The sequence below is a fragment of the Hylobates moloch genome, unplaced genomic scaffold, assembly GCF_009828535.3.
Source record: "Hylobates moloch isolate HMO894 unplaced genomic scaffold, HMol_V3 SCAFFOLD_2, whole genome shotgun sequence".
Lineage (NCBI taxonomy): Eukaryota > Metazoa > Chordata > Mammalia > Primates > Hylobatidae > Hylobates > Hylobates moloch.
In genome coordinates this window covers 67,814,374-67,834,654 of record NW_026652277.1, presented here as the reverse complement: position 1 = coordinate 67,834,654, position 20,281 = coordinate 67,814,374, and the positions used below count along the sequence as shown (strand labels likewise).

Below are 20,281 nucleotides of genomic sequence, written 5' to 3'. Positions count from 1 at the left end.
CGCTATGCTTCTTATACTTCTCTGTTTATAGAACCATGAGCTAAATAAACCTCTTCTCTTTGTAAATTACCCAGCTTCAGGTATTCTGTTGTAGCAAAATATTTGCTGAATTAAATTTAATAGTAACATGCCACCAAACATAATGATAAAATGTCACCAAACATGCAAAGATCGTTTCTATATTTTCTAGAAAGGAGATAAAATTAATCATGTACAACTGGCATTCTTGTGTTCAAAAAAATGAAGTGATCTTCATTAAGAAATTTGAAAATATTATTTAATTCATCTTCTTGAATAAACTTTTACAAGTAAATAAATACACCAATGATTGTAGCCTGTAAATATCATTCTGAAGCAAATATCCACCTCAACATTAGATTAAAAAGCAGGTTTGGCCAGGCGCAACGGCTCATGCGTGTAATCCCAGCACTTTGAGAGGCCCAGGTGGGTGGCTCACTTGAGGTCAGGAGTTTGAGACCAGCCTGGCCAACAGGGCAAGACTCTGTCTCTACTAAAAATACAAAAAGTAGCCGGCCATGGTGGCTTACACCTGTAATCCCAGCTACTGGGGAGGCTGAGGCAAGAGAATTACTTGAACCCAGGAGGTGGAGGTTGCAGTAAGCCGAGATCAGGCCACTGCACTCCAGCCTGAATAACAGAGCAAGACTCTGTCTCCAAAAAAATAAAAAGTAGTTCAGTTTCAAACATGCTGGCCAGGTACAGTGGCTCACACCTGTAATCCTGGCACTTTGGAAGGCTAAGGCAGAAGGACTGCTTAAGCCCAGGAGTTCGAGACCAGCCTGGGCAACATAGCAAGACATCATCTCAATTTTTAAAAAAATGATACGAACTTGTTGAGTTGGAGATTCCTGTAGCACCTTCCCACAGGGGAAGTCAATACTTCTGAGATAAGGAGAGAGGTTTAGGCTGGGAACAGGAGTTGGAGGTCACCACCACAAGAACGGAGGCAAAACTCCTAGGAGAGGACAACTCCACCTTTGGGAAGAGTTTAGAGCAGGAAGAGAAAGAAGCCAGGGACAGGCATTGGGCAACAATGGCAAAGAAAGAGAAACCCACAAAGGATATTGAGAGGGCAAGGTGAAGAAGATTGGAGGGAAGCCAGGACGGAGAGTATCACTGAAGCCAAGGTGAGGAGAACTTAGAGAAAGGAGTGGCCAGTCCTCAGCAGGAGTCGCAACGGTGATTTCAGATATCCCTTGAACTTCTACAGTGTCTTTAATTCTAAAATTGGAGACCCTAACTTGAAAACATAATGGCTTCTGTAGAATTCTTCAAAGATATCTTGAAGAGATGTCTTCCTAATTCTGGAAGTATCCTTGCATAACACCTTCACTTTATTTTTTTTAATCCTCATAAACCAAAGCATTATAAGATATTACAAGTCTGCAGTAGTTAAATATCAAATTTTGCTCTGGAAAAGCTTACCTGTAGCATCAGATTGGAAACAGATATAGAATCCCTAATTCTCAATGAATTTTGACTGCACGTTAAACAATTTGTGGCTTTTAGATAAAAGTTCTATATCCATTTTTCCTAAGAACTCCTGATAAAGGCTGGGCATGGTGGCTCACGCCTGTAATCCCAGCACTTTGGGAGGCCAAGGCAGGCAGATCACAATGTCAGGAGTTCGAGACCAGTCTGGCCAACATAGTGAAACCCTGTCTCTACTAAAAATACAAAAAATTGGCTGGGTGTAGTGGTGGGTGACTGTAGTCCCAGCTACTCGGAGGCTGAGGCAGGAGAATCGCGTGAACCTGGGAGGCGGAGGTTGCAGTGAGCCAAGATCACGCCACTGCACTCCAGCCTGGGTGACAGTGCGAGACTCCGTCTCAAAAAGCAAAAAACAACAACAACAAAAAACCTCCTGATAAAGTAACATGAGAACACACAGACACTAACCTGTTAGGTACATAGTGGCAGGAAACTTCCTTGGGCTGGGCAAGGTTCTCAAGTCTTTTGGTCAGCTGAGCCTTCAAAGCACCCTGGGAAACAGGGCGAATAGGATCTTGATTTCCCCAAAACAGTTTTCTGTTAAGAAGCATACAGATAAAATGGTAAAAAAAGTTGATTGCTAATGAAAATATAAAAAATGACTCTCTTTTTTTTTTTTTTTTTGAGACAGTCTCGGCTCTGTTGCCCAGGCTGGAGTGAGTGCAGTGGCTCGATCTCAGCTCATTGCAACCTCTGCCTCCCAGATTCAAGTGATTCTCCGGCCTCAGCCTCCCGAGTAGCTGGGATTACAGGCATGTGCCACCACACCTGGCTAAGTTTTTAGTAGAGAAAGGGTTTTACCATGTTAGCCAGGCTGGTCTCAAATTCCCGGCCTCAAGTGATCCACCTGCCTCAGCCTCCCAAAAAGTGCTGGGATTGCAGGCGTGAGCCACCGCGCCTGGCCAGAAATGGCTCTTGATGGCTTTTATACTGACTTTACTTCATTTTAAGAACTATATCACAGAATCTTATGATTTCCAAGCATCTGAAATGAACATAATATTTATGGAAGTTAAACTATTACTGTTTAATCTGCTGTCTTAAAATGTGGTGACCAAAAATGAACCTACTAGAGGTAGTTCTGTTTCTGCCATCAAGTAAACCCTGTGGTTTATACTCAGGTTGGCATAAAATGAGCATTCTAACTATCTACACTAGCCCCCTGTTTTGAGTGAAGCCCTGTACCGGGTGGTTAGAAAATAAAATAGTAACAGAAGAGTATTAATAGCTATAATTTGTGGAATACTTACCCTTTGCCAGGCATTGTGCTAAGTACTTTACAGATATCAGTTCATTTAATTTCAACAGCCCTGTGAAATAGGGAGGATTACTGAACATGGGATGAACAGAAAAGGAGAAATCAGTAAGGAATTAACCTGAAAATCTTCATGGAAGAAAGTAAAAAGCACAGATTGCCAGAAATGAGGCACATTCCACGTTGGGATAACAATGGGAAATGGAAATGACCAAGGCTTGAACCAGGAATATTTAGGGGGAAGCAGAATGTCACATTGGGAGGTAATTAAGCATCACTGCTGAAATGGGTAAGGAGGCAGGAGAAGGCCTTGAGATGGAGGAGTAAGAAAAAGATACAGGCCACGCGTGGTAGCTCATGCCTGTAATCCCAGCACTTTGAGAGGCTGAGGCAGGAGGATCACTTGAGCCCAGGAGTTAGAGACCAGCCTGGGCTACATGGTGAAACCCAGTCTCTACAAAAAAATACCAAAAAATTAGCCAGCAATGGTGGCAGCATCTGTAGTCCCAACTACTTTGGAGGCTGAGGTGGGAAGATTGCTTGAGCCTGAGAGGTTGAGGCTGCAAGGCCATAATAAGCCAAGATCAATCACACCACTGCATTCCAGCCAGTGTGACAGAGCAAGACCCTGTCTTGAAAATAAATAAATAAGTAAATAAAAACCTCAGTAAACTTTTTATGACTTCACACATAATTAAATTTGCCCAACTAATTGACTTAATCCTTTAAAAACACCCCATGTTTTCTTTTTTCGGCTTTGCTTATGTTTTTAGATATAATCCTCCAGAATTATTATTAGAAATATGAATTAATATCCCTGTTCCCTACCTTCTGCTGATTCCATTTTCTTTTCTTTTTTCTTTTTTTTTTTGAGATGGAGTCCCCCTCTGTCTCTCAGGCTGGAGTGCAGTGGCGCGATCTCGGCTCACTGCAAGCTCCGCCTCCCAGGTTCACACCATTCTCCTGCCTCAGGCTCCCGAGTAGCTGGCACTACAGGCGCCCGCCACCACGCCCAGCTAATTTTTTTTTGTATTTTTAGTAGACACGGGGTTTCACCGTGTTAGCCAGGATGGTCTCGATCTCCTGACCTCATGATCCTCCTGCCTCGGCCTCCCAATCCATTTTCTAAATACGGCTCAAATCTGTCCATCTCTCCTCATTCCCACTGCTCCTTCTCTTCTCCATATTCCCATTATGTCCACTCCTTTCTCTACGCCACTGCCTAAGTGATCTTTCTAAATGCAAACTTGATCAAGTCAAGAGTGTCCACCTCTCCAGCCTATCTATTCTTTCAGATCGTGTCTTAGTCTTTTGGAGATTTTTCCTTGCATAGCTTAGTGTTGTACAGAAGAGGTGCTCAATATTGTTTGATGGCCTTTTGCCTCATTGCCCGCCTGAAATCAAAATAGGTCACCAGCAGCTCTACTGGAGCCACCTGCAAAAATTTGGGTAGGGAGCTCGCTCTCATCAAGTCTGTTCAAGCCAGCACAGCCTGATATGGAAATATGGCCTCCATACACACTGTCAGTGTTTCTGTCAGGATGCAAAGATACCGGTTTTGTTAAATTGACTAAGTGATCTTCCTTGAATGGATTATGTGCGGCATGTACCCAGTGAAAGAAACCATGCTAGTTCTTTGTACATTAGATAATTTTTTTAAAAAACCACAAGAAAGGCCGGGTGTGGTGGCTTATTCCTGTAATCCCAGCACTTTGGGAGGCTAAGGCAGGTGGATTACTTGAGATTAGGAGTTCAAGACCAACCTGGCCAACATGGTGAAACCCCGTCTCTACTAAAAATATAAAAATTAGCCAGGATTGGTGGCATGCACCTGTAATCCCAGCTACTTGGGAGGCTGAGGCAGAAGAATTGCTTGAATCCAGGAGGCAGAGGTTACAGTGAGCCAAGATAGCGCCACTGCACTCCAGCCTGGGTGGCAGAGACTCTGTCTAAAAAAAAAAAAACTACAAGAAAAACTACACAGTGGTTTGATGAATGAATGAATGGTGAAAACTGGGGACTCACCTGATGGTGACATGCAGCACATATTAGAGAGGAGAGAATAACCACAAGGAGAATAAAAAGCAAACGCCAATGTTTAGGCCTTGAGTGAAGAGGGCCAGAGGAGGGAGATCCACATGGGGAAGACAGTAACTAGGCTCCCAAAGAAAGAAGTAGTGGGCAGGCTGGGTGCAGTGACTCACACCAGTAATCCCAGCACTTTGGGAGGCCGAGGTGGGCAGATCATCTGAGGTCAGGAGTTCGAGACTAGCTTGGCCAACATGGTGAAACCTCATCTCTACTAAAATACAAAAATTAGTCAGGTATGGTGGCACATGCCTATAATCCCAGCTACTTGGGAGGCTGAAGCAGGAGAATCCCTTGAACCCAGGAAGTGGAGGCTGCAGTGAGCCAAGATCACGCCACTCCAGGCTGGGCGACAGAGCGAGACCCTATCTCAAAAAAAAGAAAGAAGTAGTGGGTAGAGGTGAGAGAACCATGTAATAGAAGTCAAAGAGGGGAAGAGTTTTAGAGCAGGATGCATAAAATATATCAAACCAAATATATTTTGATAAACCATAAAATATATCAAAAAGCATCAAATATAACTTAGACATCATAAAAGGATGAGCACTGAAAAAAATCAAAAGACAATAGGATTTGGCCAGGCCATTATCAGTGGTAACAACAGAGTGAAAAACATGTCTTTGGTCAGGGGTAAATATAACAGCTCAGATGGAGAGAGGCTAGGAGGGTCAGGGATTAGGAAGCTGAGGTAATGTGTGTATATATATACTGGGTTTGCATCCAGTTTCAAATTCAAAGCAAAAGTTACCTTAGACACAACAATGAAATCAAGTGCATAAAATATGGTCCAAATGATGCCCTCCAAGAACTGAACTCTCATGAGATTATTAGCTGCTTAAAAATTTTGGCCACAAGTAAATATATAAACTTACTATGTACCCACAATATTTTTTTAATAAAATAAAACAAATTTTGGCCACAAGAACTAGAAAACACAGAGTATGAACAAAAGGCACTGAGGATAATGTACAAAGCAGGATATTTGGCTTAAAGTAAGTTAGAAGGAAAAGACCAGTAGAGTGAGAAAGAGCAGAGACTCTACAGTCAAGAAAAATGTGGTGGCCGGGCGTGGTGGCTCATGCCTGTAATACCAACACTTTGGGAGGCCGAGGCAGGTGGATCACCTGAGGTCAGGAGTTCGAGACCAGCATGGCCAACATGGTGAAACCCTGTCTCTACAAAAGTACAAAAATTAGCCAGGCATGATGTTGGATGCCTGTTAATCCCAGCTACTCGGGAGGCTGAGGCGGAAGAATCACTTGGAACTGGGAGGCGGAGGTTGCAGTCAGCCAAGAACGTACTACTGCACTCCAGCCTGGGCAACAAGAGGAAACTCCATCTCAAAAAGAAAAAAAAAAAAGAAAAATTTGGAGGTAAACTTCATCAGGAAGTGGGGAGGCTAACCAACAGGCTAAAGTAGCATATTATATACAGATAATGTACCACTTTACTGCCAGCGTTTTAAAAATTACCTGTTTAGCAGCTACATGGCTAGTAATACCAAGAAAATAAAAATGTAATCTTCTATGGTCCATATCCAGGACTTGACCCCAGAGGATAGGATCTTTATCCATACCACACCTGTCTGATGGATCCATGAAATAGAACCAAGTCTGACACCATCACAATTACCCACAGAATTCTAGAATAATGGGACTAGAAGGATTCTCGGGGGTTCAGTGTTCAATCACCCCACTCTGCACAGCCAAAACTCTAGTCTGTTTCAGATTTCCAGATTTAGAAAACACAAAACAGCTCTCATTTCCATTTCCAGAGTTTTCTTGTTCTGAAATTCTTATAATCTCTCCCATCATAACAAATATTTATTTAGCTTTCCCCTCTTTAAAATGCTTTATGTACTTTTTGAATTTAGAAATCAGCCTTCAAACTTTCTTTGCCAGCCTAGTCTGGCCAACCAAAAATTATGTGAATGTTTCCTCATAGGATACATCTTTCTTTTAATAATTTTCTTTGCTGGACTTTGAGACTCTCTCTTTCTTGGTTCTCTTCTAGCAGCTCTCTGTTTCTTTTTTGTTTGTTTGTTTCTTTTTTTTTTTTTTTTTTGAGACAGAGTCTCCCTCTGTCACCTCTGTCACCTGGGCTGGCATGCAGTGGCGCGATCTCAGCTCACTGCAACCTCAGCCTCCCAGGCTTAAGCAATTCTCCTGCCTCAGCCTCTCGAATAGCTGGGACTACAGGCACGTGCCACCATGTCCAGCTAATTTTTGTATTTTTATTAGAGACAGGGTTTCACCATGCTGGCCAGGCTGGTCTCAAACTCTTGACATCAAGTGATCCACCCACCTTGGCCTCTCAAAGTGCTGGAATTACAGGCGTGAGCCACAACACCCGGCCTCTCTCTGTTCAGCATTTCTTTCACAACTCAAACAATGGCACGTGCTCCAGGATTCCAATCTCTTCCATATTATTATTATTTTTATTATCTAGAGATGGAGTCTCTCTCAGTCGCCCAGGCTGGATTGCAGTGGCACAATCTCGGCTCACTGCAACTGCCACCTCCCAGGTTCAAGCAATTCTCCTGCCACAACCTATCTCAAGTAGCTGGAATTACAGGTGCGTGCCACCATGCCTGGCTAATTTTTGTATTTTTAGTAGAGATGGGGTTTCGCCATGTTGGTCAGGCTGTCTTGAACTCTTGACCTCAAGTGATCCACCCATTCCAGCCTCCCAAAGTGTTGGGATTACAGACGTGAGCCACTGCGCCCATCCTCAATGTTATTTTATTATTACTAAATACTAGCAAATCCCAAATGAGTCTCTCCAGTTATTCTCAAGTAGTCTCCTGAGTGCTAAATCCATGTTTCCAGATACTTACTGAATGTCTCAAAATCATCTGCATGACCTAATGTATGTTCCTCCCAAACCTATCCCCCTCTTGTATTTTCTTTCGCAGTCATAATAGCATTTTCTACCTTATTTCTAAAGACAGAAAACTAGAAATAATATTTTACTCCTTCCTCAAACGTCTGTAATTCATTTGTCACTAGGTCCTGTCCATCTATGTTTTGACTCTAACCTTTGTCTCAACCCTTAAGGCCAATGTTTTAGGATAGGCTATCATTATTTCTCTCCTGCATTATTTTAATAGCCCCAAATTATCTTCTTGCCTCTGGTTTTCTATGCCATCAAAGGAATTGTGCCTTTCTAAAATAGACAGGGTGATATAATGGAAAGAAACGGGCTTTGTGGGCAATGGATGTAGATTCAAATCCAAGTTGAATTGAGTAACTTAGTTAACTTTTCTAAACTTTACTCCCTAATCAAATAATGTCTCCAATTTTTCTGTTGGTTTCAAACAGGGTGGGTTGAGTGTTCCAAGATTTTGACAGTTCTAATAATATTCATTAACATCTCTCTTATCAGTGTATAGTGTATACCTCTACTGAATATATATGTGTGTGTTCCGATCCATGAATAAGAGAATTTAATGCATACTATATTTTTAGTTTTAAGCCTCTTAAAACTTAGTCTTTAGAGCATAGCAAAGTTGCAAGATACAGCATTAATATACAAAAGTCTACTGATTTCTTTATATGCCAACAAAGAACAATTGGAATTTGAAATAAAAAACACAATGCTATTTACATTAGCATTGCAAAAAATTAAATACATAAGCATAATTCCAAAAAAATACATATAAGATCTAAATGAGGAAAACTACAAAACTCTAATGAAATAATCAAAAAAGAGCTATATAAATGGAGAGGTATTCAATATTCGTGGATAGGAAGACTCAATATTAAGATATCAATTATTCCCGGCTTGGTTTACATATTCAATGCAATCCCAGTAAAAATCCTAGCAAGTTACTTCATGGATATTGACAAACTGATTCTATAGTTTATATAGAAAGACAAAAGACCCAGAATAGTCAACATAATATTCAAGAACAAAGTCAGAGGACTAACACTATCTTACTTCAAGACTTACAAAGCTACATTAATCAAGGCAGTGTGGTATTGGTGAAAGAAGAGACAGATGAGTGGGATAAAATACAGATCCTATAAGTAGATCCACACAAATATAGCCAAAGGATTGAAGGCAATCCAATCAAGAAATGATAGTCCTGGCCAGGCACGGTGGCTCATGCCTGTAATCTCAGCCCTTTGGGAGGCCGAGGTGGGCAGATCACCTGAGATCGGGAGTTCGAGACCAGCCTAACCAACATGGAGAAACCCCATCTCTACTAAAAACACAAAATTAGCCGGGTGTGGTGATGCCTGCCTGTAATCCCAGCTACCTGGGAGGCTGAGGCAGGGGAATCACTTGAACCCGGGAGGTGGAGGTCACTGTGAGCTGAGATTGCACCATTGCACTCCAGCCTGAGCAACAAGAGTGAAATTCCATCTCAAAAAAAAAAAAAAAAAAGAAATGATAGTCTTTTCAACAAACGGTGCGGGAACAACTGGACATCTACATGCAAAAATAAATAATCTAGACACAGACCTTGCACCTTTCATAAATATTAACTCAAAATGTGTCTAGATGTAAATATAAAATACAAAAATATAAAACTTTCAGGAGTTTTATAGAAAAACACACAGGAGAAAATCCAGGTGACTTTGGATTTAGCAATGAGTTTTTAGAAACAACACCAAAAGCATGAGTCACAAAAGAAAAAATCAGTAAATTGAACTTCATAAAAATTAAAATTTCTATTTTGTGAAACACACTGCTAAGAGAATGAAAAGCTAAACTATAGACTGAGACAATATTTGCAAAACAAATATCTGATAAAGGATTGGCATCCAAAACATACAAAGAACACTTAAAACTCAACAATAACAAATAGCCCGACTAAAAAATGGGCAGAAGAACTGAACAAACACCTTACCAAAGAAGATATACAAACAAGCAAATATGCTCAACATCAGTTCATTAGAGAATTGCAAATTAAAACAATGAGATACCACTACACACCTATTAGATGGCTAAAATCCAAACACTGACAACACCAAATGCTGACAAAGATGGGGAGCAACAGGAACTCTGCTTCATTGCTTGTTAAAATGCAAAATGGTAGTCATCTTAGAAGAGCTTAGTAGTTTCTTACAAAGTTAAATATACTCTTACCATATTATCCAGCAATTTACCCAAATTAGCTAGAAACTTAAATGTACCAAAAAAACCTGCACGTGAATGTTTATAGCAGCTTTATTCATAATTGACAAATATTGGAAGCAACCATGATGCCCTTAAATAGGTAAATGGATAATCTATGATACACCTATACAACTAAATAGTACCCACATCAATAGAATATAATCTTAAAAAGAAATGAGCTATCAAGACAAAAAAACATAAAGGAAACTTAAATGCATATTACTAAGTAAAAGAAGCCAATCTGAGAGATTACATACCATACAGTTCCAACTATATGACTTTCTAGAAAAGACAAAACTACAGAGACAGTAAATAGATCAGTAGTGGCCAAGGGTTTGGAGAGGGAGGAAAGAGGAAAAGAAATGAATAGTTGGAACACAGGTAATTTTTAGGGCTGTGAAACTGTCCTGTATGATACTATAGTGGTGGATACATTATACATTTGTCAAACCCATAAAGCTGCACAACACAAAAAGTGAACCTTAATGTAAACCATAGGCTTTAATCGGTAAAAATATATCAATATTGGCTCATCAATTTTAACAACTGTACCACAATAATGCAAGATGTTAGTAGTAGGAAAAACTAGGGGGAGGGGTGGTAAATATGGAAACTCTGTACTTTCTGCTCAATTTTTCTGTAAACCCAAAACTGCTCTAAAAATTAAAGTATATTAATTTTGTTTAAAAAAAAAAGCAATAGGACAGGTATGGTGGCTCACGTCTGTAATCCCAACACTTTGGGAGGCCAAGATGGGAGGATTACTTGAGCACAGGAGTTTGAGGCCAGCCTGGGAAACATAGGGAGACCCCTGTCTCCACAAAAAAATTTAAAAATTAGTTGGGCACAGTGGCACACACATGTGGTCCCAGATACTCAGGAGGCGGAGGTGGGGGAATCACTTGAGCCTGGGAGAGGTGGGGGAATCACTTGAGCCTGGGAGAGGTGGGGGAATCACTTGAGCCTGGGAGGTCAAGGTTGCAGTAAGCCATGATTGCACCACAGCACTCCAGCCTGAGCAACAGAGTGAAACCCTGCCTCAAAAAAAAAAAAAAAAAAGCAATAGGAGATCCAAAAAATATTCAAGCTTGACTCAGGAGCCAAAGAAGAAAAAGGGGAGTCCCTTGGCCAGGCATGAAAGGACTAAGGGTCCAGCTTGCTAGAGACCCAGAGGACAGGTGTGTTCCAATAAGAGGCTTAGAGGTATCAGGATTAGTGTTAGCAGCCTTAGAGATACAGGCAGCAAAGCTGGACTTGGAGAATGCACAAAAAGTTTCAAAGGAGTGTGGAGTCACATCCTTGAGCAGTGGTTCTCAAGTCTGTCTGCCTATAGAATCATCTGGGGAGCTTTTAACTCCCAAAGTCTATGGCACACCCCATATCAACTAAATCAGGATTTTTGGGGAAAGCATTCAGTCATTATTAAAGTTCCCCAGGTGATTCCGATGTACAGCCAAATTTAAGAACCACTGACTAAGGGTTAGCCTTTTACATTCTGACTACGATGAGATGACAATATTGGTTCAGAGGATCTAGTTAAGTAGAGGTGGATGGATAAATAATACTTACCTGTTTTATGTAATGAACACAATCATCACAAACAAGACCATACAATATTGCCTTACCTGTCTGGAGTTCCCCATTGCTTTTTAGGCTTTGAAAGATTTGAGGTTCTCTTCCTAGAAAAACTAACAAATAGCAGCTGATTAATTCGAAGAGAATGCTTAAGAAATGTGGTTACATCCTACTCAAACAAATCCCATATGGGGGGAAAAAAAAGAAGAACTAAAACCAGTGCTATATTTGATGTGATTTGAAGAGTGCTAAAAGGCTCAAAGTATCCACACATTCTTTGGACCCAACATTCTCACTTCTAGAATTACTAATATAGCACATAATAAAATTAAGACAATAAATTTTGCAACCAAAGAATATATTGTCTCCAGAAGACCCGAGGTAAAATGGACAGTTGTTAACAGGAAAAACCTCAATCAGTCTATTAAGGTCATTTGTGGATGGCTTGGTGGCACTGGATTCTGAAGAGATTGTACAGACAAATTTCAGGCAGAATATCTGGCTTTGGAAAAACTACGAAATAGGCAAAATACACTTTTGGTACCACTCAATCCCCTCTGTGCCTCACTCTGCTCCCTTGAACCTTGCCTAATTTTTCTTAATCCACTTGTAGCAGAGAGAGTTTGTGCCCTCCAAGTGTCCATGTGTGCCCTACATTTCCCAGCCTCCTTTGCAGTTGTTTGGAGTGACATAACTGTCACGTCTAATTTCAGCAAGAGTACTGGGTATCACATAAGAACTAGTGTGTCTCTTCCACTTTGCTCTTTCCCTGTTGCGGGGACCTAGAAGCCACATATCCTAGATAGCAGAGCTACAAGGTAGAGGAGGGCCAATTAATTCACACTAGACTCTGGCAGGAGGGAGAAATAAACTTTTATTGTGTTAAGTCATTGAGAGTTCTGTATCTTGTTTGTTAATGTAGCATTGTCTATCCTATGCAGACTAATACACCATCTATGTTGTGGTGACTCATATTACAACTGTGTATGGCCTTGGTTGGAGTCTGAAGGGCCCAATACATAACAACTCTTTTGGTCGACCATCTTTAGAAACCAACTGAAAAACAGGCACAGGAGTCAGACAAATAGAATAAAAATACTATCTGTTGTTGACAAAACCACATCAAAATGAGTAGTTTGAATCCCTGACACCCCCGAATTGAACTGACATCCCAAAGCTGCAGGCCTCCTCCTGTAGGGGCTGAACTTGCTATGTGATAGAAAGTAGATCACAAAGATCCTTGTACAGATTGATGCACCATCTTACAGATCACTGTAGACAGGCAGGCCCCAAAGAAAAATGGTCCCAGAAGGGACCAATTCTCTCTCCCAAACCTATCAAACAGATGTCACTCCTACCCCATGGAAAGTCTAATTAAAGAGTGAGGCAGGAGGCCAGGAGAATTACTCAAAGGAAATGCTTCGATGTATAATGAGGGAGGTGATAAGGAAAAGCATCCCCCTAACACTTGCCTGAGCTCTTTAATGGGCTCCAGACTCTTTTAGAACAAGCCCTAGCCCTGGTGTCAGGTAGGATTCAGTCACTGACACAGCACATACAAGGCATGATGTGAAGAAATGGCCTTCCTAATTAAGTGGTGATTGATGCACCGTGGGAGGAGGCAGCAGGGGAGAGGGGGCTCAATAGTCAGCAGCTCCCAAGGTTGCACATTTGTATAACCTCTCAGCCTTTTTTTTTCTGTTACAGATAGGATCTCACTATGTTTCCCATGCTGGAGTGCAATGGCATGATCACAGCTCCCTGCAGCCTCGAACTACTACCCAAACTCAACCTCCTGAGTAGCTGGGACTACGGACACCATACCGGGCTAATTAGGTACAGCACATTTGCATAAAAACAAACTTTTAAAAGGATACAGGGATAGATAATGGAGATGGCACAATTTCCTCACATGATGGCCCCGAATTAACAGATCAAAGAGAAACAAGAAGCAGTAAGAAATAACAATAATGAAAAACTTTTTTGAAACCACACTCGTCACAGCCTTTTTAAGTATAAAAATTTACGAGACACAAACTATCCAGTCACAGGAAAGCTTGCTCACTTAGCATACATTATTTATTTTAGGTACTGTGGTATTTTGAGTGGGTACTTGGTAATATTCAGTAAATGTTAATTCTACCCGCTCTTCTCCTCAGCCACCTGACAACCTTGGGAAAGTGACATAATTTTGCTGAATTTCATTTTCTCTCGGTAAAATCTAGTCGATATATCTGTCCTATCTACTTTTCAGAATTCTTATGAGAAAACCTAATTTTTTAACTGAAAACCATTACACAAAAATAAGATAGTAGTATTTGCTGCCTGAATAAGGAAGGGGGGAAAAAACTAGAAGCATGGTAAATACAGCCAGCTGTGGTGGTTCACGCCTATAATGCCAACACTTCAGGAGGCTGAGTTAGAAGGATCACCTGAGGCCAGGAATTTGGGACCAGCCTGGGCAACATAGTGAGATCTATCTCTACAATAAAATTTTAAAAATAAATGTTAAAACATAAAATACAAAATAAGTCTGAATAATAACCATACATGTAAATGAGCTAAACAATAACAATAAATATGAATGGTTTTGACCTACTTCTTTAAAAAGTAGATGAAAATAAAATCTGGTATTATTATACTTTTCACCTACATGAACCATTGATATGAACCCTTGGTATTTCTCCCTAATGATTTTATAGGATGAGTATCTTTTATCCAAAATGCTTGGGACTAGAACTATTTGGAATTTTTGATATTTTCAGATTTTGAAATATCTGTACATACATAATGAGGTATCTTGGGGATGAGACCCAAGTCTAAACACAGCATTCATTTATGTTCTATACACATCTTACACACATAGCCTGAAGGTAATTTTACATAATATTTTAAATAATTTTGTGTGTGAAACAAAGTTTGTGGTAAGTACTTATGTGTGAAATTTTCCACTTGTGGTGTTATGCCCATGCTCAAAAAGTTTCAGATTTTGGAGCATTTGGGATTTTAGATTTTCAGATTAGGGATGCTCAACCTGTATTCTGTCTCCTCTTCTAAATGTATCTTAGCCAAACAAAGGGTAAGCATCGGTTTTCACGAGGCATTTATTGTTGTGCATTATATGCACATATACACATATACTTCTTTCTTTTCTTTTTTTTCATAAAGGGCACTTTTTTGAAAAGTCATTAGCTACTGTACTTGAATTAGAGGCAAGGGAGATTGGGATACAATGAACTGGAGCTTCACAAAATCTGTGATTTGAGATTGTCAATGCAGAATCCCAAATCCCTCAGAGGTTCAGATCTACTAAGTAACAAGTCAAGTACCTAGCAAACAAGTGAAAAACTAAGTGAACAGAAGTGTTCCCCGGCTAGGCGCCATGGCTCACCCCTGTAATCCCGGCACTTTGGGAGGCCGAGCCGGGCAGATCACGAGGTCAGGAGATTGAGACCATCCTGGCCAACATGGTGAAACTCCATCTCTACTGAAAATACAAAAATTAGCTGGGTGTGGTGGCACATGCCCGTAATCCCAGCTGCTCGGGAGGCTGAGGAAGGAGAATCACTTGAACCCGGGAGGCAGAGGTTGCAGTGAGCCGAGATCATGCCACTGCATTCCAGTCTGGGGAACAGAGTGAGACTCTGTCTCAAAAAAAAAAAAAAAAAAAAAAGAAAAGAAAGAAAAGAAAAGAAAGAAAAGGACCTTATGACACAGGGAAAGCCTAGGAATGTCCTTTTTGAAAACCCCAAGGTAGACCCACGTCAAATGAATCTGCCCCATCCAGATTGGCTGGCCTATTAATTTAGGTCTGTGAAAATAGTACTATAACTACATCTTACCATTTCCTTACAAAGTCACAGGAAACAGGATTTGCTAAAAGAAAACAAAAGTAAAAGCAAAAATTAGATTCAACAGGAATCAAAGATATGATTAAGATAGCATCACAAATTAAAAGAGGAAGGAGTTAGAAAAAAATATTTGGGGAAATGGCCAACTGAAATACATCATACTATGTACCAAAATAAACCACAGGTAAATCAAGGAGTTAAATATTTTAAAAACTGAATTAGAGGAAATAGGAGAATATCTACTTGATCCCTGGATTTTAATCTTCTAGAGTTAAAGCTGGCAAAAGATATAAAGGACGATATAAATAGATTAAAATACTTAAAATTTCTGTGTCAAAAATTAAAACTTAAAGATGACAAAAATTTGGAGGAATATTTGGCAATAAATATGATAAAGGGTTAATAGTCTTAACATTTGAAGAGTATAAATGTACAGATTACAAGAAAAACACTAAGGTAAGTGTCAAAATTAGACAAAGGATGAGAACAGAATTCACATATGAAGATATATAAAGGGCTAATAACAAACATAAGTAAAAGTTCATCAGCACTACAGGAAAGGTTAAAAAAAAAAAACAGAAAGAGAACGCTCAAACTTGCTTATAATCAAAACAATGCAAAAAATGAGATTTTTCTTTAAACTGGCAAATTGGCAAATTTTTTTTGCAAATTATAAAGATGTTGGAAGGGTAAGATGAAATGAGTCCTTCTGTGCATTGCTGGTAAAAGTCTAAATTAGTATATTTTATGAAAAATAATTTGATAGTGTAAGTCAGTAATGTTTACACGCCTTAGTCCTATTTATAGAAATGGACCCTAAAGAAATAATTCAAGTGTGGGCAAAGATTTATGCAGAAAGTCTTCACTGTGGTATCTTTAACAGTGGGAAATTAGGTAATCCTGAAATGTCCAAAACAGAAGAAATGGTAAAGATAATGAAAAATCTTGTTTAGAAGCTGGTTTGTTTTTGTTTTGTTTTGTTTTGTTTTTTAATGTGGAAAACTGTAGGTGATCCCACAGGCCTTATAATGATGGACTGCTCCAGAGTCTTTTCTTGGGAGTTTTTAATCCCATCTAAAAGTTTCGAAAAAACATTGTCTAGAATGTTTTTGGTAAAGAAAAGTGGGTGCACCACAGCGTCAGACAGACATGGCTCAAACCTCAGTTCTGTTGCTTACTCCACTGTACAATCTTGGGTAAATTAATTTCTCAGGTATTTAGTTTTCCCTTCTCAGATAGGAGGATTAATAGGTCTGTGTAAAGATTAGTGATAAACAGCCGGGCGCAGTGGCTCATGCCTGTAATCCCAGCACTTTGGGAGGCCGAGGCAGGCAGATCACCTGAGGTCAGGAGTTCGAGATCAGCCTAGCCAACATGGTGAAACCCTGTCTCTACTGAAAATACAAAAATTAGCCACTCATAGTGGTGTGCGCCTGTAATCCCAGCTACTCGGGAGGTTGAGGCAGGAGAATCGCTGGAACCTGGGAGGCGGAGGTTGTAGTGAGCCAAGATTGCACCACCACACTCCAGCCTGGGCGACAAGAGCAAAAAAACTCCATCTCAAAAAAAAAAAGCATTAGTAATAAAACAAGATTAGTGTATACATGTACATCACTTACATATATATGTATAGCATCTTGCATATAGTAGATGAATGGTAGTTACAATTATTGGTTACAACTTCAGTGTATCAATGGCTTAAATAGAGCACTGTAGGAAACACAATTAACTATTCAACGAACTTGTGATTTGGCTCCTATAGGCAAGCATGGTGCCAGTATGCAGAGAATACAAATGAGGAAGGTCTCTCTTCTCAAAAAGTTTACGCTCCAGTGGGAGGCAGGCTATGAATTTAAACAAAAAAAAGTAAATGGAACTTTTAAATTCAGATATTTTCTGTGGTTCCAGACCTAAGGGAAAAGGGAGAGTAGTCTACAAAAATGTCCCTCGCAGCCAGCCGTGCTGTCACCCATGAAAGTTGCAGCGCTTATTCTATGGGCTTTTTATGTATTACCAACCTTGCCTTTCAGCTTTATGACCTGACACAGGTTAGAGAGTCAGTAAAAAACTGAATCAGTCCTAAAAGACCATCTATAAGTACTGATAATGTGAATGAATAACTCTTTGCTATTGCTCTTTCATGCTATAATTTCTCCTATAGGTAAAGTTTTCACTCTTTATTTTAGAAAACACACTTTTGATATTATCTCACTAATTGGCAGGATGAAATAGCTCTCAGGTGGCTGTTGTTAGCTAATGTCCCAAGTAAAGCAGTGTTATAGTGGTTTCCAAATTTGTCCGCAGATTAGAATCACCTGGAGATCTCTTACAAACTACAAGTCCCAGGCCACATCTCAGACCAATTAAGTCACAATCTCTGGGGAAGGGACACAGGCATCAGCATTTTTTGAAGCAGACAAGTTTGGTAACTGCTACGATATCATTTAATGGCTGAGACCACTGGCTCTGGAATCAGAGTTCCCGGAACCAAATTTTGGCTCTAACTTCTGATCTAAGGCAAGTTTATTTAGGCTCTCTGCAACTAAGTATTTTCAATACTGAGTTCTTGCTTCAAAAAGTTGTTAGAGGAAAGTTAAATAATACAAGGAAAGCATTCTGCATAGTGTCCAAAACACAGTAAATACACTATAAATGACATCCATTATTAATTCTAAGAATTTAGGAATTAAGATTCTGCTTAAATTTCTGTGAATTAAAAAAATGTGGCCGGCACGGTGGCTTATGCCTGTAATCCCAACACTTTGGGAGGCCGAGGCAGGTGGATCACCTGAGGTCAGGAGTTCAAGACCAGCCTGGCCAACATGGCGAAACCCCATCTCTATACTAAAAATAACAAAAACTAGCTGGGTGTGATGGTGGGCGCCTGTAATCCCAGCGACTCAGGAGGCTGAGGCAGGAGAATCGCTTGAACCCAGGAGGCAGAAGTTGCAGTGGGCCGAGATCGTGCCATTGCACTCCAGCCTGGGGGACAAGAGCGAAAGTCCATCTCAAACAAACAAACATAAACAAAAATGTTTAAGTAATTGTTAAGGAAGTGTTTACTATTAAAGGTTCCAACTGCTTTTTTTTTTTTTTTTTTTTTTTGAGACAGGGTCTCTCTGTTGCCCAGGCTAGAGTGCAGTAGTGCAATCATCACTCACTGCAACCTCCACCTCCCCAGTTCAAGTGATTCTCGTGCCTCAGTCTCCCGAGTAGCTGGGACTACAGGTGTGTGCCACCAAGCCAGGCTAATTTTATTTTTTGTAGACAGGGTCCCACTGTGGTGCCCAGGCTGGTCTTGAACTCCTGGGCTCCAGCAATCCTCCTACCTTGGCCTCCCAAAGTGCTGGGCATGAGTAACCACACCTAGCCATGAAAATTATTAGTAAAATGTTAAACCTACTTTGTAAACATGTACTCACATGTATTTTCATTGGTTTATGTGTTTCTACCCTCCCTTCATTTCTAAAAGGATTCGAGGTTGCTTACATAAACAGACTACAATAGGATAGTTCTGTTTTTAGATGAAAAACTCAAGGAAAGAGAAAAATAATCAGGAGAAGGGAAAGAAAAATAAGGGAAGCCTAGGTAATAAAGCCTAGCATAGTCGTATCAGAGCATTCTACCAGGGAAAGAAAGACACCAGCTTTTCCTAACACTGGAATCTTTTAGGAGGAGGGTGGAGCAGGGGCTTCATCACCATGTATTTCTTTCTTGTGTTTGTTTTCTCTCTCATAGATTAGTCAGTCACATGCAAATGTCAGTAGCCCGGCCGCAGACTGTAGGATTTACACTGACACAGCTGCGCCAGGCGGGTCTGTGTGGACAGCGCTGTCTTCAGTGGCATAGGACGGGCTCGATGGCCTCGGGCGTGCTGGCCACCACCTTGCGGACACCGAAGCGCAGCCTGCGATGGGCTTTCCTGTTGAGAATGCTACCGTTGCTGAGCTTTCTGGTTAGTGTTGTAGAGGATGACGTAGTTGTGCAGGTCCACAAGCGGGTCTGGAATGCTCCAGTCTCCCTCCCGCCCTCGGGCCAGGTGGCACTCCAGACGGCGGAGCCAGAGCGCGTGCGGCCGGCATCCAGGCCACCAGGGGGCGCAGGTTGGCAGCGGCTGGAGGGCTGCGGGGCTCGGCCTAGCGGCGCCCAGCAACTCGAACTGCGACACACGTTGAAATTTAAAAAAAACAATCTCTCGGATGCGGTCTTAACTGGTGTTATACAAGGAGCAACATAAATTATAAAACGCTGGTGGAAAGCCAAATAAAACCCTATTTTTTTTACGTTTTTTCCCCTCTTCAAAGTTTACTCCTGATTTGTGTTGCATGAAACTAAGTTAAAAAAATAAAGTTTCCAGTGAAGTACTATAAATGACTGAGTATGAGGGATGATTTTCCCCAAAATTTATTCTTCAGTAAAGGTTACCTTATATGCAAGCTCTTAAAAGAACTCATCTTAAGAGGTACTATGTCAATTGCTTTATTTTCTCAACAAAGAACTGAGCAAGGAAAACGTATTGGGGCCGGGCACGGTGGCTCACACCTGTAATCCCAGCACTTTGGGAGGTCAAGGCGGGCGGATCACTTGAGCTCAGGAGTTCGAGACCAGCCTGGCCAACATGGTGAAATTCCATCTCTACAAAAAATACAAATATTAGCTGGGTGTGGTGGCTCACACCTGTAATCCCAGCTACTCGGGAGGCTGAGGCACGAGAATCACTTGAGCCCAGGAAGCAGAGGTTGTTGCAGTGAGCCTAGGTAGGGCCATAGCACTCCAGCCTGGGCGAGAGAGCAAGACTCCATCTCTCTCTTTCTCTCTCTCTCTCTCTCTGACACACACACACACACACACACACACTCTCAATATATGCTAGAAC

At 40.8% G+C, this 20,281-nt stretch overlaps 1 protein-coding gene across 1 annotated transcript in view; it reads right to left on the bottom strand.

The window, feature by feature from the left end:
• SPMAP2L (sperm microtubule associated protein 2 like) overlaps positions 1–20,281 on the bottom strand; it is a 74,248-nt gene that overhangs the window by 40,437 nt on the left and 13,530 nt on the right. Inside the window, exons 2-4 of the mRNA XM_032164552.2 lie at positions 15,397–15,430; positions 11,605–11,667; positions 1,921–2,049 (exon numbers count right to left, since the gene is read on the bottom strand). Of these exons, the coding sequence (XP_032020443.1) occupies positions 1,921–2,049; positions 11,605–11,667; positions 15,397–15,430 (226 nt within the window). The remainder of the gene's footprint in view (positions 1–1,920; positions 2,050–11,604; positions 11,668–15,396; positions 15,431–20,281) is intronic.